Source organism: Vipera ursinii (assembly GCF_947247035.1).
Source record: "Vipera ursinii genome assembly, chromosome: 3".
In the NCBI taxonomy this organism is placed as follows: domain Eukaryota; kingdom Metazoa; phylum Chordata; class Lepidosauria; order Squamata; family Viperidae; genus Vipera; species Vipera ursinii.
In genome coordinates, this window is record NC_139516.1 from 151,931,007 (window position 1) to 151,955,541 (window position 24,535).

Here is a 24,535-nt window from a genome sequence, read left to right on the forward strand (position 1 = left end):
TTAGAACTGTTTAGGATTTCTTGCTGGATAGTGTTAAATTCGGTTTTACAGAACACTATACAACCCCACCCCGTGCAAGCTGCTAATACCTTTTAGTTTATCAGAAAGGTTTGAAGTTATTGTACCACTTTTGATGCCTTGAATATTTCATAGGAAGCTGAGCCATAATTACCAACTAGCAACAATAGGTAAGAATTTACATACAGTGGTTTAAAAAAATCCATAGTTTTGTACACCACCCTGCCTGTTGGAGTTGGGTTGCTGTAACAAATTCGAATAAATAATAGGAAACAACTCTAGGGCATTTAGTGCAAGCACAAACGTGTCTCTCTCTCTCTCTCCCCCCCCCATATTTTCTTTCTTCAAAATACTACTTTATTTAAAAATAGTATATTACCGCCATCGGTGATTATGACATTTTAAAGAAGCTTTGGAAGCATCTCCGATCTATTTATATTCTAATCTACACGAAACAGGCTCACTTTGTTGCGTGTGAAGACTTTGTGATAATATGACATCTGACTATTTTCCCAACACCTTTCTTTTCTCGTATCCGACGGGGGGGAGGGGGAAAGAAAAAAAAATATCCCGTGATCTTGTGCGTGTGTGTGTGTGTGTAGCAAAGAGAACGAGCTCTTATGTTCTCTTTCGGAAACTGAGATTCCTTCCACACACACACACACACACACACCTCGCCCCTCACTCCCTGCCCCTGCGTTTCCCAGGATTTTAGCGAGCCTCTTTCTCTCCGGAACAGGTCGGGCGGCGCTAGGATCCAGAGGACGAAAGGCCAGGCGGGGCGGCTTTCTTCGAAGACGGGAGGCCTTTCAGCTTCTCCTGATGTCACAAGAGGCGGGGCTCATTTTCTCGCTGATGGGGGCTGCCGCTGCGAGCGCCTTGTTTCCAGTCGCCCAAGGAAGGCGGCGGTAGCGGCAGCGGCAGCGGCGGCGCCGGTGGCTTTGGGAGCCTCGGGCGCGGAAAGGGCGCAGCGCAGCTGTGGCTTCAGCGCCGTCTGGGGCGGGAGCGGCGTCCCGGGCTGGGGCTCCCTCCAGCCATAGGGGGAGATGCGCGATTCTCGGGACGAGGGGCCTTGGCAAGAGCCCAGGTAAGAAGAGGGCGAGCCCCTCCCTCCCCTCCCCTCCCCTGCAGCCCCCTTTCCTCCTCCTCCTCTTTCTGGGGCTTTAAGTTGCCGCCCGTTTGGCCGCCCTTCTGCTTTTGGAAGCCGGGCAGTTTGGCGGAGTTGCTGCGGGAGCGTGGAAGGAAAGGAGAAGTACCGGTAGCGTTTTGTGGCGAGAGCTGCGGTTGGCCGTTCAGAGAGGAGCGGAGAAAAAAAAAAACACTTCGGGGAAAGTGGTGTTTTTCACTTCCCCTCTCTCTCTCTCTCTCTCTCTCTCCGTCTCCCTTGTGTAAGGCAAGGGCTGTATAGATAAAACGGTCTTCTGGCGAGAGGACTCAGCTGGGATTCCCGTCATTTTACTCTCCTACCATCCGGTAGGACCGCGTTTCCCAACCTTAGGAACTTGAAGATGCGTGGACTTCAACTCCCAGAATTCCCCAGCCAGCTATGCTGGCTGGGGAATTCTGGGAGTTGAAGTCCACGCATCTTCAAGTTCCTAAGGTTGGGAAACGCTGCGGTAGGAGATATAGGAATATAGCCAGCCGTACCAACAGGCTGAAAAAATAGCTTTTATCCGTGGGCTGTTAGGCTTTTAAATGGGACATAATCTTATGCAGTGTAGTTGGTTCACATAGTGTGGTGGGATGGAGGGTTTGTTGTCACTGTGTGTTGGGGGGAGAGAGAGCACAGGGGGAGGCTCGGCTAATTTCAATGTACACATGTTGTACTTTGACAATAAAGGTTTATTTATTTATTTAGTTGTTCAGCCGAAGAGGCGGAAAGTCTGAAGGGGAGGAGGGAGTCTTACCTTCTCCCAATTCCTGGGACCTCTCCTCTAGGAGCGGAGAATACAGTCTTTCTTTCTTTCATCTCTTTTGACTCACTGCTTGTCCTGATTTTCCTAGATCAATTTCTTCGTGTTTTTTTTTTGTTTAACTGGACAGGTAATCCTTGACTTGCAACCATTTCTTTTGTGACCATTCAAAGCCACGATGACACTGAACAAAGTGACTCCTGACCATTTTTCACACTTACAACCGGTGCAGCGTCATCTGATCAAAATTCAGATGCTTGGCAACTGGCCTGTATTTGTGACAGTTTGAAGTGTCCTGGGGTGATTCTGCAATCTTCTGAGAAAAAAAAAATGAATGGGGAAGCCAGATTCACTTCACAACTGTGTTACTCACTTAACAACTGTGGTGATTCACTTAACAACTGTGGCAAGAAAGGTTGAAAAATGAGGCAAAACTCGATGTTTCATTTAGCCATGGAAATTTTGGGCTCAATTGTGGTTGTAAGTTGAGGACTAGCTGTTTTAATTTTCCTTGACAAGCAGGTAGTTAATCATTTCCCCTGACAAGAAGTTAGTACGGTATAGTTTGAGATTTACTTAGAAAAATTAAATAAACTTGCAGGGGAGTTGGGGCTGCAGCTCCCAGAATTCCTTGTGATCTGGGCATTCTGGGAGTTCAACTGTAGTATGTGTGGTATGTGTGTGAGAGAGAAGCTGACTTTGTTGATTAAAAGCAATTTTCATTGATGGAAATAACTCTTAAGGAAATGAAAATCAGTGACAATATAATTTGCTAAATAAGAAAGTTATTAAGAATTCAACTAATAAGTGAGTGTATTGAAAGAGATTTTCTCTCTCATGTCCGAGGAGGAATGTTTGTGTATTTTCTGAAAAGGGATAATGTTTTCTCTATAACAATGCTAATTTGAGTAAAAATCTCTTTTGTATTGCTGTTGAACAAATAAGTCAATGGCAGTTTATCAGTCTCTGTAGAATTTCTACTCATGATTATAGGAATTTTCAACCATGGAAAGTATATTTTATTAAAGACTTCGTAAAAGGCAAGCCATGTTCTTTCATGATGGCTGAAAATCCAAAGGAATCTGGTAGCACCTTTCTCAACTAACACATTTAATTAAAAGCTACTAGATTGCTTCTGATTGGTGTCTCATTAAAACATGTGCCTTTAAAATGGACAGTAGTTGTCTTACAAGTATCATCAGTCCTAAAAGTGTTACATGTTTATAGCAATAGCACTTAGACAGCTATTGCTATAAATACAGTGCTTTACAGCCCTCTCTAAGCAGTTTACAGTGTCAGCATATTGCCCCCAACAATCTGGGTCCTCATTTTACCAACTTCAGAAGGATGGAAGGCTGAGTCATCAACCTTAAGCCTGGTGAGATTCAAAATGTAAAATGCTGGCAATCGCCAGTCAGAAGAATTAGCCTGCAATACTGCATTCTAACTACTGCGCCACCATGGCTCTGCCATTAATGCCATTAATTATAAGTGTGCTATCCAACCTGCAGAATTTTTTGTTTATTATATTATAAAAAAAATATGCAGACCTATAAAGGAATTAATTTGAGAAAGCTTTCTATGCTGGAACCAGTAATGCAACAAAGGAACACACTGCACATCATGAGTATTAACTGATAAGCTTTAGTAGGTATATTTTGTTAGAATACTTAGTTTTAGGATTGTTAAGCTTTCCCATTCTTGACAACTCAAATATTTTGTGTGAATGTCAGCATGGTGGAGCAAGCACTAGTTTAGACAAATAGATTGTCTTTTCTTCTAGCTCATTATGATTTGACTAATTATTTTCTAATGATGCGACTGAATATTTCCCTGCAAGATTTGACTTTGTCTCCTCTCGCTTTGTTTTTCTAGTGTTGCTTAAAGAATGGCACATGGCCTATTGGAAGATTAATCAGATATGAATACAAGTCAGTAAATCCTGAGGAAGTAATAAAGGGGCTTCCCTTTTGTAACCAACTGTCCTCATGCTAAGAGACATCATCTTACCCATGATGGAAGCAGATGGCTGGGAATGGCTGGTATCTGCAGTTCAACAGCTGATATCCTGGGGGGCTTCGGCAGCCATGATGTTTGGTGGTGTAGTGCCATACATCCCTCAATACCGAGATATTAAAAGGACACAGAACGCAGAGGGATTTTCAACCTACGTGTGTTTAGTATTATTAATTGCAAATATTTTAAGGATACTATTTTGGTAAGTTCCTTCTTTTTTAAAAACTAAATTTCTCTTTGTACTTCTGGAAGATCTATCGATACCTGAAAAAATGTATGTGTGTGTGTGTGTGTGTGTGTGTGTGTGTGAGAGAGAGAGAGAGAGAGAGAGAGAGAGAGAGAGAGAGAAATTTACTGTGCTGCCACATTCCATGAAACTCCTTTGAAGTATAAGTAATATATCACCTGTATTTGGCCTCACTCTGGGTTCTTTGTCAATATTTCATAAGTATATTCAGAAGGATACTTGGGTGAAACCCAAATGACATTTTTGTGGTTGACCTAAACCTGTGATACCTAATGAAGGTCCTAAATTTGTGATATCTGATATTTTGAAATATACTCTGTATGCCTCTGTATGCTGTATTGGAAAGCTTGTATATTTTTGTCAGCCTGAAGTTGCCAGGATAAAACACATGTAAACTCAAACAAAAGCTCCTTTTAAATTAGCTGTGGAGGCTTTATCAATATTTATCTAGCAAACATAGTATAAGCTTGACGAACAATTAAATGTATTATGAAGAACAAGGTTATGTGGCAATTCGGAACTGAAGGGGAAAAGATCCTTCAAGAGGAGGCAAATGCTAATCGGAAATGTCTGCAACTCCTTAAACCAAAAAGTGTCTTTACAGTACTTGAGATCAGATGGCAGTCTTGTGACTCTTGGGAAATGACAAAGTTGTTTTAAGGGGTTGCAGACAAGTATTAGATATGTATCCCCTTATATTTCAAAGTAGCATTTTATCATTAACTTTGAAGTCTGCCCACCCTTAGCAAAGAAAATTCCTCAAACAAGGATATAAAAAGTAAAAGGTTTCCCTTGTCCAGTCATGTCTGGCTCTAGGGCAGGGGTATTCAAACTCGGCCCTTTTATGACTCATGGACTTCAACTCCCAGAATTCCTCAGCCAGCATGCCTGGCTGAGAAATTCTGGGAGTTGAAGTCCATGAGTCATAAAAGGGCCGAGTTTGAAGACCCATGCTCTAGGGGGAGGGAGTCAGCATTGGTCCACGATGCTTCCATAGTCATGTGGCCAGCATGACTGTATGCCGAGGCACACAGGACTCTGTTACCTTCCTAGTGAAGTGGTATCTATTTATCTACTTGCATTTGCATGGTTTTGAACTGCGAGGTTCGCAGGAGCTGAAAGCTCAACATGTCACGTGGTGCTTGGGTCTCAAACTGCCAACCTTCCAGTTGAAAAGCCAAGCATCTTGTGCCCCACTTATCTGAAATGAAATGATCCGGTATTATTTGAAAACGTTGAAACATCCACTAATCCATTTCTTCAACCTGTAGATTGTTGTGGCTAATTGAGAAAGTTATAAAGCTTTAAAGCAGGAGTGTCAAACTGCTGGCCTGCGGGCTGGATGCATCATAGCAAAACCACGCTCACCCCATTGCCGGCAATGGCAAAAAAGTCGCGATACGTTGCGACACCTCACGTGACGTTGGAAGTTTGACCCCCCCTACTTTAATAGAGCCTTGGTGGAGCAGTGGGCTAATGCCTCCTTAAGTAACACCAGCTGCCTGCAATTAGTGCAGGTTCGCATCCCACCAGGCTCAAGGTTGACTCAGCCTTCCATCCTTCCGAGGTAGGTAAAATGAGGACCCAGATTGTTGGGGGCAATTAAGCTGACTTTGTAATAATGCCGCTTGGGGTATGTGTGTGTGAAAGCCCTAATAAGCAGGCATATACATAGAATGAAGGCTACTGCTAAGCTTGTAAGCCGCCCTGAGTCTTCGGAGAAGGGCGGGATATAAATGGAATAAAAATAAAAATAAATAAATAAATAAATAAATAAATAAATAAATAAATAAATAAAATAAAAAATAAAGCCTAAATGAGTACTGCATAAGCTTTTGTAGATGTCTATGGAGATTCTTTGTCATCCAGGTCATGGTTGTCCCAAAGGTGCTTTTTCAAAAGTCAACTAGACTTCCTTTGTTTTTGTTTGAAGATGTTTTGCTTCTCATCCAAGAAGTTTCTTCAGTTCAGAACGGAAACAAACTGAAAAAGTTCAGTTGCCTTTTGAAAAAGCACCTTTGGGACAACCTTTTGTAGATTATTGTGATCAGCAAAGGTTTATGTAATGTTAGGATGACAGCAATGACTTTCAGTTTTTTGCTGGAGTTGACAAGCATAGATAATCTTTCTGGAAACTGCCTGGTTATTATATGTTATGTATAGGATACATGTTTCAATTATACAGCAGCATTGTAAGATTCTCATGTCTATTCCTATGTGGAAGTGTGAGGCATAAAATAATTAAAATTAAATCTAATTTTAAAATATACATTATATTTTCTGAATACATTTCAGTATAGCTTGTGCTAATTATACATGTAATAGAATGCAGCAAACAGGACCATATTAATGACAACTGCCTAGTTTGTGATAATTCACACTTTTTATGGCAGACCTAATCTATGTGTAAGAATGAAGCAATTATGTCTGTCATATGACATTTGAAATGTTTAAGAGTAGCAACATTGTTCTTCGTATCAAATATTTATCTCTGGGATTTAGTGGGAACTGGTGGATGAATAGCACAGTTATCTGTCAGCCTTTTCTTCAACTTCAGAAGACTTTCATCTTGGTCTTGCTACAAAGCATCTTTCATCGCAATATAACTGATCAGTGTTCATGACTAAACATAAACAAAACCATTAGCCTTATATATTTAGTCTGATCCATGAGTCTTTGTGGGAAGGGCTTTCCTCATATTTTAATTTGGTTACAGATGACCTTTTAGGAGGTATTGCTATAATTTTAAGAATGTAATGCGGAATAAAACTCTTGGAGACAAATAGAAGTATTGGCTTTTCTTGTGATTACATTAAATTGTTTTGTTTATCTATCATCCACCATCAGGGTCTGACCATAAAAAAAGATAGGCTGCTACTTATATTTTTCTTTCTTTGCTGCCTGAAGAAGAATTAGATTTTTATTATTTGCTTTATAGTCGTGTTTGGGGATGTTATCAAAACTGACCTTTATTAAATAATTCTGTGTTTAAAGGAATAATGGATGTACAGTGAATCATTATTGAGCCATGCTAATCATGGCTATCATTGAAATTAGAGAGAAGAATGAAGCATATTGTCCCTTTAGAAGTTGGTGAAGTCTCTTTTGTTCCTGTCAATGTGTCTAGTATACAGAATGATGAGAATAACAGTTGGGTAACATTTGGAGGATCATATGTTCCTTCTGCATTTCCCCCACCTGTTAGATAAATGAGAGTGATTATTATCTTTACTTTTCCTATCGTGTTTTCCTTCACAAACCAGTGTAATAATTATTTCAGAGCCTTCGGAGTCTCAGTTTAAGTCTGTGTCATTAATGCTATTACCATGCTGTAAATAGAATATTATTGAGGCAATGTATGTGCCTTCATTTATTTAAGGGACTAAGTTTCCTGAGTAATATTATTACATTGTTGTAATTATGAAATACAAAAAATCCATAATACCAAAGATCTTCAAAATAGAGTACTTTTCTGCAATTTAAATATATTAGGTCTTTTTTTTCCAATCCAAAAAGTCTAATAGGTAGGGAGATAAATTGTTTATGTGTCTTTCTCTATATCTCTCATCCTTCCCAATTTTTCCTCACAGTAAATCTGTGAAAGTGGTTAGCTTGAAAGATGGTGACTAGCCCAAAATATTAATTCAAAGAGTTTAATCTTGCTTCTTAATCTAGCACTATACATCATTTTTTCCAGGAGTTTATTGGTGAGTGACTAAAATGTTCCATGATTAACTGTGATGACAACCATATTTGCTATTTCTCATCTTAAACTGGCCTAAACTTTGAGTGGAGAATTCATGAGCAACTAAGGAAAACTTGAAAGTGAAGGCAGTAGGCAGGAATTTAGGAAAAATAATGCCTAGGTCTAGGAGGAAAAGACTTAAAATGTTTAAGTAATAAAAATAAGAAATCTGCCTTAATAAATGTAAGACAATAGATGCCTTCCTAAAGCATCTTCTACATCCTTTTATAGGAATATTACAGAGATGGGTGTTAATGAAGTTTGGTCCTAGCTATGTCAGGGGGTTCATACAAGAGAAACAAAATACATGGCTTCCAATCATATATACATACTGCACTTTGGGATGTTATTTGGGGTACAGACTGTATAATTACATAAATATGGGTAGCTCAGGAATATCGCTCTTCACGCAGTTTATGTAATGTTCCTTAGCATAAAAATATGTATTTCATAATTTATATTTTTCAGTCAGACCAAACTGAACAGATAATGTAAGCTTGGACATAACCATCTGTTTTGAAGCCAGAATTTGATGAGAATATTATGGAATATTAGGGCCTCTTTTTGCTGCGGATTATTTTTCTTGGAGAACAAAATGTACTTGAAGTATTCATAACATTAGTTGCTGAACTATTTTATGGAGTCCAGTACCTGAATAGCGGCTGAGTTATATATTCCTTCGGCTAAATCCAAAGGAATTATCAGGTTTCCTCTATTAGTGTTTTGTTTGCAGTGAAATCAGTTGAGTGCTTTCCTACAATTGGAAGGGGTGGGGACAGACTTATTGTTTTCTGGCCAGCGGAAAACACAGCTCCAACCTCCAACCCAGCTCTGGGGAAAAATAATGGCAAAAATAAGGAACAAGGAAGGCAGACTTCAGCAGGCAGAACAGGCTAGTTCCATTACAGCCTACCTAAGTGCCTTTCAGCTTGAGTCTTAGACAAGGGGACCATTGAGCCCAGAAATCCCTCCTTTAAAACTAGGACCAAAATCACAACACAAACAAGGCTGTTATCAGGCTGGCTTTTCAGGTTGATTTATTAGTGACAGGTATTTAAAAAGACTGATTGTTTAAGGGTGTGTTTCTTTTATGCCAGGTAGCTGTAGAACTTTCTTTCTGATAAGTGGGACCAGTGCTGCTTTCTCTCCTCACACCTTCTTAGATTTGATAAATAATTATGGGGGGAAAGGCTGTATTTTTAGAGACTTTTAAAAGATTGACTCAGATACGTTTCCAAGTTGCCTGTTGTGATTCAGGGTCAGCCTGTGGGTTCGGCAGTTGGGTCGGACGACTCAGAGGAGGAGGGGGGTGTTGAAGATCTTGCTGATGATAGCCCTCAGGCAGGCCCCTCCCACTTGGTCGCCATGGAGACCCAGCTGTGTGAGCCTGACAGTGTGGATGAAGATGACCCACAGCTGGCCCTGTTCAAGGACGCCCGACGCAGGAGGCAGTCAAGTAGGAGTAAACAGAGGAAGGCTGTGGGGCTTCTCGGAAGGAGGCAGAGAGAGGCCATGCCCTGAACTCTTTATAAAGGGAATGTGTGGGGGAGGGCCGGTTTGCTGAAAGCAACCGCTCAGATAGTGTTTCAAAGCTCCTGTATCTTGGTCCGTGTCTTGTTTGTTTTTTGTATTCATAAATTTGGCAGACGTACTTCCAGCCTATTGCCGTTTGTAAAGGGGTTGCCTTTTCTGCAGGGCCGGTAGCAGGCTGGTACAGAACACTGCCCTGTTATATAGCAAAGTTCAAGAAAGTGCAAATAATGGTTTGAACTTCCCTTACGTGCTCTCTCTTGGATATCTTTTGCCTCTCTCATACACATAGACGAGACAACTGTAGAAAATTTGATCAAAACAATTTACTGAAGTATTTAGTGGAGATTCTAACATTTATATGAATATAGGCTGTGAGAAAGCTCAGGAAATGAAGAATTGTATTGGTGTTCGTTATTACCGACTCCTTCTGTTGAATATTGCTAATGGGCTGCTTTTGGAGAAAGGATATTTGAGTTTCTCAATTTACTTTGCATGACGGGCAATCCTCGATTGAGCCTAAAATTTCTGTTGCTAAGTGAGACATTTGTTAAGTGAGTTTTGCCCTATTTTAGAACCTTCCTTTCTACACTTGTTAAATGAATCCCTGCAGTTGTTAAATTAGTAACATGATTGTTAAGTGAATCTGGCTTCCCCATTGACTTCGCTTGTCAGAAGGTGGCAGAAGGTAATCACATGACCCTGGCACACTGCAACTGTCATAAATATGAGTCAGTTGCCAAGCATCTGATTTTGTTTGCGGGACCAACGAGATGCTGTAACAGTCATAAACAGTTCATTTAGTGACCGTTTGAAGTTACAACGGCACTGAAAAAAGTGACTTATGACCGTAACTTCGGTCACTAAACAAACTGTTGTAAGTTGAGGACTATCTGTATTATGCTTCTGCTTTCTCTTTTTCCAATCGATGGGCAATATAATTGTGGCTTGTAGTTAAAATAATTTTTATAGGCATGGGAAATATTTAAAAATAGTTAAATAGTAATAATTAACAGTTTGCCCTTGAAACTAGGGACGCGGTGGCTCAGTGGGTTAGCACGCTGAGCTTGTCAATCAGAAGGTTGGCAGTTTGGCGGGTCAAATCCCGAGTGCCGCGTAACAGAGTGAGCACCTGTTACTTGTCCCAGCTTCTGCCAACCTAGCAGTTCGAAAGCACGTAAAAATGCAAGTAGAAAAATAGGGACCACTCCAGTGGGAAGGTAACAGCGTGCCGTTTGCCTTTGGCATCTAGTCATGCCGGCCACATGACCATGGAGACGTCCTCGGACAAGCGCTGGCTCTTCGGCTTTGAAACGGAGATGAGCACCGGCCCCTAGAGCCGGAAACGACTAGCACGCATGTGCGGGGGAACCTTTACCTTTACCTTTTACCTTGAAAGTGGGATATCCTATTTAAAAGATTTAAAGCATACATCTGTTCATATTTATATGTTTAGGATCATAAGCCATAACTATATATATATAAATTAGAGGGTATTAATACTCACAAGCTGCAATAGGTGTAGAAATATGACAATCATAAATCCAGTATGTTGCAGTAAAAACTGGTGTTTGATGACTACTTTTTTAAAACTGTACTTTCAAATATATATAATCAGCAAGAATTGTAACTACTTACAGAGATTTCTGGAAGAACTTGAATACCCAACATTTCCATCTTTATTTCACTTCTATACTGGTCTTCCAGAATACTCTGGGTTTATGATCAGAAATCTGATGGTACATTCTATCGGTATTCAAGTCCAGTTAGTCTCTAAATCTAACTAAATGGACACCAGCAAATTTCTTGGAGTAATTTTTTAACTTGATTCTAAGGAATTGTTGAGTAGACTTCATCTGAAATATATTCTTTGCTTGGCTCGCAATAATATTTGCTAGACCAATGTTATTAAAATTAAGATTATTTGACTTTGGTTCAGTGTGTGGTGTAAACCTTGTTATTGGGGGTTATCTACTAGATCACAGGTGATGTAGCATGATTTGTGATCCCAAAGAGGTGTGTTTTTTGCTTAAATAATGAAAAATGGATTATCTTTGTATTCTTTTATACCCCATGGTCTTCAAAACTCTTTCCTTCCAGCTCTTCTTGCCAGACACACTTGGTCCTTAGTTTTCATAAAACTATTTATTCTTCCCCTTTCTTTTTACCATTCTATCTTCACCCAGAATTCTTTCCTTGATCAGAATTTGACTTTTCAATCTACTGTCATTTTCTTTTTATCAGATACTATGTTTCTTAGCATCCATCTCTTTCTCCCTCAGTGAAATTAGTAGCTTTAATATCAGACTGATTTTTCATCTTTTTAGGAGAAATTACATTGTTGATAAATCCAATTCTTCTTTAAAAAACACTAATTGTCATTCACATATATAGAGAGATATGTGTATATATATACACACACCGACCCACTTCACACACACACACACCCCGCCATACACATAAATCACACAAAAATGATTATGGGTCTGAAGGGAACTGGGTATGTTTAGCCTAATGAAGAGAAGGCTTAGGGAAGTCTTCCAATGATTGAAGGACTGTCACAGGGAAAAGTGGGTCAGTTTACTCTCCATAGCACTTCAGGATAGGAGAGAAAGCAATAGGTGGAAGCTGGTCAGAAAGACATCCATCCTTGGAAAAAGGAGGAATTTCCTGACAGTGAGAATCATTAATCAATGGAATGGTTTGCCTCCCAGACTTATGAATGTACCATTGTTAAAGGTTTTCAAGGAAAAAATGGACAGCCGTTTGTCTGAGATGATATAAAGACTCCTGCCTTGGGCAGGGGTTTGGATTAGAATACCTCCAAGATCTTTTCTGGTCATATAATTCTATGATATAAAACAGGGGTGTCAAACTCAATTTCATTGAGGACCGCATCAGCCCTTGCAGTTGCCCTCAGGGGGCCGGGTGGGTGTGGCCAGGGTGGGTGTGGCCTAGTGGGCGGGCGTGGCTAGAGTGCATATGGCCTCCTGGGTGGGCATGGCCAGCTCTACAAGGGTGCCTGTGGGGGCCTGGGCAGGAGTGGGACAGATCTGAGGGTCTCTAGCAGAAGGAGGGTCTCTGGGCCAGGGCCAAGGCAGTGGGGGCTGTTCCCTCACTGTTTCCAGGATGGCTTCGTGGACCACATGAAACCACTTCGCGGGCCGGATGCGGCCCCCAGGCCTTGTGTTTGACATGTCTGATATAAAATTACAGGAAGTTGGAGTTTAGAGAAGAAAATAGTACAGTAATAGTTTTTTTTATTTATTTATTTTATTTTTATTTTTATTCCATTTATATCCCGCCCTTCTCCGAAGACTCAGGGCGGCTTACAAGCTTAGCAGTAGCCTTCATTCTATGTATATGCCTGCTTATTAGGGCTTTCACACACACATACCCCAAGCGGCATTATTACAAAGTCAGCTTAATTGCCCCCAACAATCTGGGTCCTCATTTTACCTACCTCGGAAGGATGGAAGGCTGAGTCAACCTTGAGCCTGGTGGGATGCGAACCTGCACTAATTGCAGGCAGCTGGTGTTACTTAAGGAGGCATTAGCCCACTGCTCCACCAAGGCTCTTTTAATCAGTTTTTATGTTTTGTTGCAGTAGAAGTGACCTGCATAACTTTTTCTGTGGATTTTGAATTAAATTACTGTGGTACCAAGCCAAATTCTGTGAGAATAATTAATCCTTCTGTATAGGGTCATTCATATACTTATGGCATAGCAGGAGAAACCATTTCATGGCGATGTAAAATATTCTTTTAAAGTTGGTGCTCTGCAGATGTTTTGAACAACAATCCTACTGTCATTTTAGTAATTGCTTAGAGTGCCAAGCACACTTGGAAAGTACTAAGTTGAGAAAGACCAATGTAAGATGGGATGCAAACGATATTTTACGATTTATTTTACAGCACTCAACTTTAGGTTTTCAAGCCTCATCAGGCAAAAATCTTTCTGGAGTAGGTCATGCAATATTCAGAAGATGGAATGTGATTTGTTCTTAATTATTTCTCGGATAGCCGTAATTAGGTGAAAAACATCCTGTGGGTTCTGTTCTTTATAGAACTGGCAAGTCATTTTGATGGTTACATGAGCAAGCAAATATTTTCATTCTTTGGAAATGTATTTTGGTCATTCCCAGAGGAAAAGCTATATTATCCAAACCAGCATCAAATTGTATTATGCATATCCTTGCATCTTCAATGATATAACTGTTTACCTTGTGTTTTTCTTCATTAATAATTTCATACTAATATGTAGTAGTATAATCCTTCTTCCTTTTTTGCAATACTTTATATACTCATTGATTTATAGATTATATTTTGAGTATACTTATACAATTATACTTTATATACTCATTGATTGATAGATTGGACCATTTGTTTGAAACCGTATAGGGTTTCCTGCCTGAGCAGGGGTTTGGACTATGGTAGAAGGCCTCCAAGGTCCCTTCCAACTCTGTTTTCTATTATATTCTATCACCACTGTAAATGAGTCCATACAGTTTGCTGGTGGCCAACCTCTTCTTCTCTTTTGTCTTACCTTTCCCAGCATAAGAGCCTTGTTCAGAGGGCTAAGGCTTTACATAATGTGTCCGAAATATGATAATTTGAGCCTGGTCATTTGCGCCTTGAGTGAGAAAACTGGGTTGATTTGTTTGATGATCCATTTCTATTGGCTGTCCATGGTATTTTCAGGAGTCTTCCAAAACCAAACTTCAAAAGGGTCATCTTTCTATCTTTCTTTCAAGACAAACTTTTACTTCCATAGTTTGACACAAAGAACACTATTAATATATAGTACACAATCTGCTCTTTTAGTCTTCTCTTTCTCCTCTCAGAAAAGAGATCCTCAAGAATGAAAAAGTATTAAAAGTTAATGATACTAATCAATCATAGTTTAGCCCATATAAAAATAGTTTTGAATTCTTTTTGGTGAGAAATATTTCTTGGATCAAATACTTTGGCCACCAGATGAGAAAAGAAGAGCTCATTGGAAAAGTCCTTGATGTTGGGGAAAAATTGAAGGCAAAAGGAGAAGGGGACGGCAGAGGATGAGATGGTTAGATTGTGTCATTGACACAATAAACATGAATTTAGGCAAACTCTGGAAAACACTGAAAGACAGGGTGACCTGGCATGCTATGGTCCATGGAGCTGCAAAGAGTCAGACACAACTTAGTGACTGAGTGAAATTGTTTGTTGTTGTGATAACAAACAATTTTTTGGCTACAGCTATCTTTTATCTGTTGGATTTCACCCTTTGGGGGTAATATATGAGCCTTGGTGGAGCAGTGGGCTAATGCCTCCTTAAGTAACACCAGCTGCCTGCAATTAGTGCAGGTTCGCGTCCCACCAGGCTCAAGGTTGACTCAGCCTTCCATCCTTCTGAGGTAGGTTTATGTTTATGTTTTATGTTTTATTTGATTTCTATACCGCCCTTCTCCCTAGGGACTCAGGGCGGTTCACAGGGCATATATAAATAACGATACAAAAGTTAAAAGGAAATTAAATCAATGCCCAGTTAAAAACAATAATACAATACTAAAAACACCAAATTTAAAACCCATAATCCCCCATCAGGCCAGACCAGCTAATTCAAATAAGTGGGTCTTCAACCCGCGACGGAAGGTTCGGAGGTCTGATGTCATCCGGAGCTCCACCGGCAGTTGGTTCCATAATGCCGGAGCGCCCACAGAGAAGGCCCTCCCCCTGGGGGCCACCAGTCGGCATTTCCTGACCGGAGGCACCCTGAGGAGGCCCTCTCTGTGGGCACGTACTGGGCGGAGGGAAGTTGACGCCGGCAGCAGGTGGTCCCTGAGGTAACCCGGACCCATACCATGTAAGGACTTGAAGATCATAACCAAGACCTTGAACCTCACCCGGAAGACAACTGGTAGCCAATGCAGCTCGCGGAGCAAAGGTGTAACATGGGAGTACCGGGAAACTCCCAAGACAACTCTTGCGGCCGCATTCTGTACCAGTTGGAGCCTCCGAGTGGTCTTCAAGGGAAGCCCCATGTAGAGAGCATTACAGTAGTCAAGGCGAGAGGTCACGAGCGCATGAGTGACCGTACACAAGGCATCCCGGTCCAGATAGGGCCGCAACTGGCGCACCAGGCGAACCTGGGCGAAAGCCCCCCTAGTCACGGCCACTATATGATCTTCCAGGGTAAGCCGTGAATCTAGGAGGACTCCCAAGTTGCGAGCCCTATCCACGGGGGGTAAGAGCTCACCCCCCATAGAAAGAGATGGAACATTTTGAATGTCCCGGGATGCCAGGATGTACAGCCACTCAGTCTTGTCAGGGTTGAGTTGAAGTCTGTTCCTCCCCATCCAGACCCGAACCGCCTCCAGGCAATGGGACATCACAGCGAGGGCATCACTGGGGTGGTTTGGGGTCGAAAAGAAAAGTTGGGTATCATCGGCATATTGATGATACCCAACTCCAAAACCACGAATGATCTCACCCAGCGGTTTCATGTATATTTTGAACAGGAGAGGCGAGAGAACCGACCCCTGAGGAACTCCACAAACGAGAGACCTAGGGGCCGATCTCTGCCCCCCTGCCAACACCGACTGCGAGCGTCCCAGGAGATAGGAGGAGAACCACTGAAGAACTGTGCCTCCCACTCCCAATCCCCTGAGACGCCGCAGCAAGATACCATGGTCGATGGTATCGAAAGCCGCCGAGAGGTCTAATAGGACTAGGACAGAGGAATATCCCCTATCCCGAGCCCTCCAGAGATCATTCACCAGAGCGACCAATGCCGTCTCCGTGCTGTACCTGGGCCTGAAACCCGATTGGTAGGGGTCCAAATAATCCGCTTCATCCAGGACCAGAGGGAGCTGATGCGTCACCACACTCTCGACAGCCTTCGCAAGGAACTGAAGGTTGGAGACTGGACGAAAGTTGTTCAATACAGCTGGGTCCAGGGCAGGCTTCTTGAGGAGAGGTCTCACCACCGCCTCCTTCAAGACGGTGGGGAAATAACCCTCGCTCAAGGAAGCAGATATAACTGCCTGGAGCCAGCCTCGTGTCCTCTCCCTAGCTGCATAAACCAGCCAGGAAGGGCACGGGTCCAACAAACATGTGGAGGAGCTCAGCCTCCCCATAATCCTGTCCACTTCATCAGGGGTCACAGAATCAAACTCTTCCCAGGTAACATTGAGAAGACCGCTCGTGTCCTGATCGCCAGACTCTGCCCAGTTGGAGTCCAAACCGGTCCGAATCCGAGCGATTTTATCTGACAGATGTTGACTAAATTCCTCGGCACGACCCTGCAAGGGATCCTCCCTCACCTCCTGATTAAGAAGTGAGCAAGTCACCCTAAACAGGGCGGCCGGGCGATTATCTGTGGACGCGATGAGGGTGGAGAAGTAGTTACACCTCGCCACCCTCATCGCTGCGAGATAAGACCTAATGTAGGTTCTTAACCGCAACCGGTCGGGTTCGGATCGGCTAGACGTCCAACAGCTCTCTAGGCCCCGTTTCCGACGCTTCATCTCCCGGAGCTCCGTGGAGAACCATGGAGCTCGCTGGGATCTGCGCCGGGTCAGGGGCCGCAAGGGTACAACCCGGTCAAGTGCCTCAGTGGCTGCCCTTTCCCAGGCTTCCACTAAGGCATCCGCCGAGCTGTGAGCAATGGAGGCAGGTGGGGACCCAGATTGTTGGGGGCAATAAGCTGACTTTGTAATAATGCCGCTTGGGGGTGTGTGTGAAAGCCCTAATAAGCAGGCATATACATAGAATGAAGGCTATTGCTAAGCTTGTAAGCCACCCTGAGTCTTCGGAGAAGGGCGGGATATAAATGGAATTAAAATTAAATTAAATTAAATAAGCAGGCATATACATAGAATGAAGGCTATTGCTAAGCACATTGATTTGTGCTTTAAAATTGTAAGCCGCCCTGAGTCTTCGGAGAAGGGCGGGATATAAATGGGATTAAAATAAAAATAAATAAAAATACTTAGCCCAAATATAGAAGTTGGGAAAGCTTTTGACTGTGGGATATTATTGCATAATATCCATCTCTCAAGAACAAAGGGAATTGTCAGGAAGCTCTCACATATGTTGGATAAAGGTGGTTCATATAGTCTGCAGCTGAAAGGAAAGATTCCATTCCATCATGGGCACGTGGAGATTCCCTTAAAACTCAGTCAAGATACCTAATCCCATTGTACTTAGTAAAACGTCTGTAAGCACTCCTGCTGAATTCTCTCCATGTTTCCAATTGACTGATTAATACATATGAAATTACAGATGTCCAAAAGCAAGAGACACCGTGGGGGACAAGGTATGATCTGGTGGCTTCAAACTTTCCTAAAAAGAAGAATAGGCTATATAAATGTTTATACATAAACATAACCCTAAAATCTTGAACCATTGGAACAGCTCCACTGGGGAAGTTAGTTATGCTTTGTTGCTGTTGTGAAACCCAGAAATTTCAGTGAAGGCTTTTGTTAGAATAATAATGAAAAATATCCTGCTCACCGTAGATTCTGATACTAAAGATCTTCTCCTTTCCCCCTTTCTCACCAGTCCAGGAAACAAATCTTTCTGGGTGACACCTTCCTGATAATTTATTTAAAATCCCCCCTTCCCAGTGCTCTCAACCACTCAGCATATTAGAAGAGAACATGTTTCTCTCCTTTTTCTTGCTTTATCTCTCTTTCCCTTTTGTTTTTATCCAGAAGACACCAGCAACTCTCCTTTTGCTTTTTGGTTTTTTTATTCCAAATGTTGGATAGTAGAAACAGCTCAGTGTTGCAAATGCAAGCAAATTCTTTCTCCCTGTTTTGTCCAGAAACCTTGTTTTTCTCTACCTGTTCTCTTTGTTCTATTCTCTATGCCTTTAGGACATTTGCATGTGTGTATGTAAAAATGCTGCATTTGCTAAACTTTCTCTTTTTGCTGTGGCAATAAGCCAGGATGCTAAATTCACTACTTCCTTTCCTGGAACTCACTTTGGCTACCTGAACTGAATGACCCAAAGACAGTTAAGATAATAATAATAATAATAATAATAATAATAATAATAATAATAATAATAATAATAATAATAATAATTAATAATAATAATAATTTTATTTGTATACCGCCCTTCTCCCGAAGGACTCAGGGCGGTGAACAGGGCAATACATGTTAAAAGACAAGAATACAAAAATTAAAAGAGATTAAACAAGATGCCCAAAAACTATAACAATAAGTTAAAATACATAAAAAGCAATAAAACCCAAACCCATCACCTATCAGGCCAGGCCGGCTTGTTCAAACAGGTAGGTCTTTAGATCGCACCGGAACATGGAACTCCAAGCAGAAGAAAAAGCCTTCCAAATGAGATTGAATGTTGCCTTTAAGAATATAAGTCTTTTATGTTTATCAGCAAACTTGCAAGCACAAGTGTTAAACACCAAGTGAGTCTTTTATTGCTTTGTGTGCTATTACCCTCCAGTGTTCTTTAAACAGTATTTCTTAATTATTGATTATAATTTTATTTTTGGATTGTCTGAACACGTGCCTTATTAATTACCTGCAAATTTAAGGCCATTGGAATTGGTGCTGAAGGAAGCCTAGTTGGTTACACTTGCCATACTGCAAATGAATATTATATGGCTAAGTTAAAAATGATAGTATATATGAATATTAAGTATTAATTTAAGGTGTTTGAATGTGTTTTGTGAAGCTGTTACATGTGTATGGTTTTATTAATGATCTGTAAATGCTTAGGAGGAGAATGGATCTCCCTCTAGTGGTTTTATTGGGAAAAACTGATTTTCTGGGCATAGATTTAGGCTCATTGGCAAAAATTTTGTATTTAAAATTAAGAATCTCCAGTACCACTATTTTATAATTTTCTCTCCAATATGTAAAAAAGTTAGTCTTAATTTGATAATTTTGCTCTCCATTATTTGTTATATTTTTCTACAATTATCCAGAACAATTTATTTGGCATCTTATATAACTTTGTTAGAAGATTCTCTAGTTATAGATTTATATGCTGGCTCCTTACCTAGATTTAAGATGGTGACTGGCTCTTGGAAGAATTTGATAATCAGAAAACTAATTTATATCCAATCTGAATTTTGTTTTATGAAAGTGTCTTTTTTGTTCAACCACTTGATGTCTCTTTTTCTTCTTTTAGGTTTGGGAGACATTTTGAGTCACCTTTACTATTGCAAAGCATTATAATGATAGCCACAATGTTATTGATGCTGAAATTGTGCACTGAAGTACGTGTGGCCAATGAGTTGAATATAAAGCGACGTTCCTTTTCAGGTTGGTTGAAATCATTGCGTATTGATTCTGTACGAAATTATTTCTCCTCTCTTTTCTTTGGCTCCATTATGTTTTGGAAAAACTCTGTTTTGATAATCCAACACACAAAGAGCATTCCAATTAAGGAAATGTGATTTATTTTGAAAGCATTTACTTTTATTTGTGTGTGTATGAATATGCTAAATCCTAATCAAAGCAATTCTCAAACGGTGACCCTATTTATTAGAGTAGTGAACTATAGAAGTTCTGCTGTTCTCTTTTGCAAAATTATAGACAAAGATCATTCTTTCCCAAATTGCTATTATATACTCATATGCTTCTTGGTGTCACATTCATTGCTGTAAAGTCATGTGATATCCACTTGAAATATCATTTTGTACTCATTGTTCTGCCCAGAAGCGTAACATTCCATCATTTTATGGATCAGTCCTACCATCTATTATGAATGTGGTGGTGATAACAAACACTGTGACATATAGATGAATTGTGGGACAAGCTAGTCAGCACTCTTATCTCTTAGAGGTTCAAATGGCTTCCATCAAGTTATGTGTGACCTTCAAATACAAAGTGGGAATAGGGTATGACTATCACATGCGTATATATTTCCATTGCAGTACAACAAATATTCTACAGTTTTCTCATACTTCAGCTTTTGTAAATGTTCCTTCTTCATTTTGTGATGATAAGAAAGTTGGTTGATAACAGAAATGAGAGAAAAAGCTGATGTCATGAGCCCATGAAATATGTATATAATTTACAGACCTATGCACGCTTATTTTCCCCTCCTCATCAATTCAGATATGCCAGTGTTTTTCAAGCTTGGAAACCATTAAGATGTGTGGACTTCAACTCCCAGAATTCCCAGGTGGCATCCTGGTTGGGGAATTCTGGAAGTCCAAACGTGTTAAAATTACAATATGGCAATGCAAAGAAGGCAGACTTGCTAGATTTCCTTCCTGTCTGTCCATCCATATGTCCATTCACCCTATTAATTCTCCTAAATCATATATATGGATCTTTGGTTATTCGGGTTTTTCCCCGCGTAGAACTAAAGGTTCTATACACACACACACACACACACACACACACACACACACACACACCAAGTTCCTTCACTCATGCAGCTAATTCTGGGAGGGAATTAATGATTTTCACATTGCCTAATACTGACAGAATGTGTTACATGAAACAAATCTTAATGGGAAAATCTTAAGAGGATCTATAAACTGTCTGTTTTGTGCTGGTTGGAATATTTGTTAAATTGTTGTGAATTATTGAGCCTTTTCATAAACTTTTAATCAGATTTGTTTTAAAATCTAGTCTCCTCTTTGGTTTTCAGTCAATATTGAGCCTTCACTGTTGAATTTTTTTTTCTTGAGTCATCTGCTTTATGACCCAATCTGTAGCTCAAAGTTCTTTAATTTATATATTTCTGGTCTGCATAAGAAGGGTAATTCACTCAAATATATCTTATTATTACCTTAGTAAGCAGCACACATTGGAATGTTTTCTGAAATGTCATTTTCTAATTTTAATGCAAGAAATTTTTTCTCATGTTCTTGTATGATTTAAATACCGAGTTCTATGAATTAATGATCTGGAATATCCAAAAACTTGTTTAATAGTATGCATTGTTGGCTTTTTATTTTGAATTCATGCCTTTTATTTTTATACATGAATTTGTAAATTTGAATGTTTGGTTTAGTGTATATGTAAGAGATACACATATGTGGTGATCAAAGGCAATTTATTTACTCTGTTTCAATATCCATATATCAATTTCCTAGATTTGCAAAATTTAGAGAGAATTGTTTTGAACAGAATTTAATTGTTTTTATCAAGCAATAGATCTTGCTGGCTAGAAAGATAATTGCTGCTTTTGTAGTTTTGTACCACTTTGGATAAGTGAATATAGCTTAAAATTTTATTTGTTATTCATATTGTAATTCAATTATTGGCATTTAAGATAGGCTTGTTGTACATATTTATCTCTTGAATTATTGTAAAGCATCATTTATCGTCTGAGATGAGCTCTTACATGCTGTTTTGATTTATTTAAGCTAAACTTTTGCTTAATTTTTTTTCCACAATCCTCAGTGAAAAAATGTAAAGGGGTGTAAAGTAGATAACTAATATAATTGCTTGATACTGATCTATGCATTCAATATTTGCTTAAGCTATGGTTCTTGTCCTTTATGTTTTCTAAATGATTCTTTTGTTTTTCGAAATTTTGGGGAGCACAGTATGAATGCCTAATATCAGAATCCAGCGAATTAAATTGCTTTTTTTATATAAAAAAGCATTCTAGCATGATGACTGCCATGATGAAGCTACCTTAACTTTAAGCTAATTTAGAGCACTTTCACAGCTTGCTATTATGAGGAGTCAAACTATCTTGTTTTGTCTTTGCTTTCTCTTCAATATTTTAATATAGCTGCAGATAGTAAGGATGAAGAAATCAAAACAGCTCCCAAGAGAATCTTTCTAGGTATGTACTTTAGAAACCCTTGTTGCATGAGGGTGCCATTGAAACACCATCTGTTCTCCACTCTTTTTTTTGTTTTTGCTTGGGATTTAGTTTTTTTTTTACCATTTTAGAAATGAATGCATGCTTATCATTTCTAAGAAGAAACTATCCATGCCGCATCTTTTTAACAACAACATCTTCATTTGGGTTTTATTACTAAGGGAAAAGGCACATTCAATTCTACTCCTTATGTGTTTCCCATATTTTTTTTCTCCTGTTAGTTCCATGACTAGATTTGACATTACAGGATTTATCCTCTTAAATGTACTTTATTCATCGTCTTTCACTCAATAATTTGTGTTTCATTCAACAGTTTGTGACAATTGGATGGGATTTTGTGTGTGTGTGTGTGAACAATATGCAGACACATTTAAAGTATTTGCATGCATGAGTGTGCACGTGTATGTATTATATGAATCAATGCACTGCAAGGTGAAAGTCTCCTTTGAAGGTTATGGGCTAAACTATCACAATGGTGCATTGTGAATTGATGGATAGATATTTTTTGACTTCTCAAAAAATAGGAATAAGAATTGGTTCAAAACCATCCAGCTGGCTTTTGTACTTAAGAAAGGACCAGAGCCCAGGTTTCCCACTCCTGTCAAAGTTTCCATTGGTTTATTTTATTTTTTAAAAAATTCTTTATTTAAATAATGATATGTAATCAGTGCTTTCTCTAAGCTGGAGTGTTGTTTTCCGAACCAGTTGAGCATTATAGAAACTATTGTGTGGAAACTGTGAATAGTAAATTGTAAATAATAATTGTCATCTTGAAATAATCATATTAAAATGCATGTATGGCTGTTTTCAAATATCAGACATACAAGTAGTCCTCAACTTACCGCAGTTCATTTAGTGACTGAAGTTACAACGGCACAGAAAAAAGTTACTTATGACCGCTTTTCACATTGTTAGAGCATCCCCATGATCACGTGATTACAATTCAGTGGCTTGGCAACTGGCTCATATTTATCACGGTTGAAGTGTCCCAGAGTCACGTGATCAGTTTCTGCGATCTTTCTGACAAGCAAAGTCAATGGGGAAGTCAGATTCACTTAACAACCATGCTGCTAACTTAACAACTACCATTCACTTAACAAGTGTAGCAAGAAAGGTAAAAAAAAATGGGGCAAAACTCACTTAACAACTGTCTTGTGTAGCAACAGAAATTTTGAGCTCCATTGTGGTCATAGGTTGAGGACTACCTGTACAGTGGTCTGGTTGCTCAAAGGTATAGTTTCTTGGCTTATAGTTCACTTGTTTGTTGATTACATGTATTGATTATCTCTTAGCTTCTGAGTGCTGATAAAGGTCTGGTCTTCATATGTCAAGTGTGGTATGGCTTAGTGCCACTAAAATTTTCCAGACTATTCATGCCAGAAGAAGCAGTTGATTGCCCTCCATTTTGGGAAGGTTAGGAGGCCATAGCTAGCAGTACTGACTTTCAGGGATAGAGAAATGATGCCATTGGAGATTTGTCCTTACATGGCATTGTGTTGCCATGCAGAAGAAACTGAACACAGAACTCTTCCAAAGGGGTTTTCGGACAATACTTGCTGAATCATTGCCACAGGAAATGACTCCTTGAAATGTAGCTTTTCTGAAAGGGATTTTGGATACCGTATAATATGTGATGCTTTCCAGATGTGCTAGATAGTAACTTCTAATGGTCACATGGATTCAGAGGTTTGGGAGAACTATAGAATATTTGTTTTATATAAAGGGATGCTAAGGCCAGGGCCGAGCTGCAGCCATTCAGAATCGGGCCCCGGAAGTGGTGGGTGAGTGTGCTCGTACGCCTGCACACCTGTATTTGTGAAAGTGGTGCGCATGCACACGAAATCACCTCCTCTCCTCCCCACACTGTTGCTGCCGCCACTGCCACCAGTCCACCAAGCCAGAAAGGTTGGAGACCGCTGGTTTATATACAGGTGAAACTCGAAAAATTAGAATAGCGTGCAAAAGTTCATTTATTTCAGTAATGCAACTTAAAAGGGGAAACTAATATATGAGATAGACTCATTACATGCAAAGCAAGATAGTTCAAGCTGTGATTTGTCATAATTGTGATGATTATGGCTTATAGCTCATGAAAACCCCAAATCCACAATCTCAGTAAATTAGAATATTGTGAAAAGGTGAAATATTCTAGGCTCAAAGTGTCCCACTCTAATCAGCTAATTAAGCCATAATACCTGCAAAGGGTTCCTGAGCCTTTAAATGGTCTCTCAGTCTGGTTCAGTAGGAATCACAATCATG

The 24,535-nt window shown here is 40.0% G+C and overlaps 1 protein-coding gene across 2 annotated transcripts in view; it reads left to right on the forward strand.

Annotated features, from left to right (window-relative positions):
- Window positions 1-912: 912 nt before the first annotated feature.
- The window catches only part of SLC66A2 (solute carrier family 66 member 2), a 75,635-nt gene continuing 52,012 nt past the window's right edge, over window positions 913-24,535 (forward strand). Inside the window, exons 1-4 of one of the 2 annotated variants that reach the window (XM_083361189.1) lie at window positions 913-1,105; window positions 3,807-4,149; window positions 19,616-19,749; window positions 22,184-22,237. In XM_083361189.1, the coding sequence (XP_083217315.1) occupies window positions 3,920-4,149; window positions 19,616-19,749; window positions 22,184-22,237 (418 nt within the window). In that variant the 5' untranslated portion in view covers window positions 913-1,105; window positions 3,807-3,919. The remainder of the gene's footprint in view (window positions 1,106-3,806; window positions 4,150-19,615; window positions 19,750-22,183; window positions 22,238-24,535) is intronic. The other variant, XM_083361190.1, reaches the window with a different exon arrangement.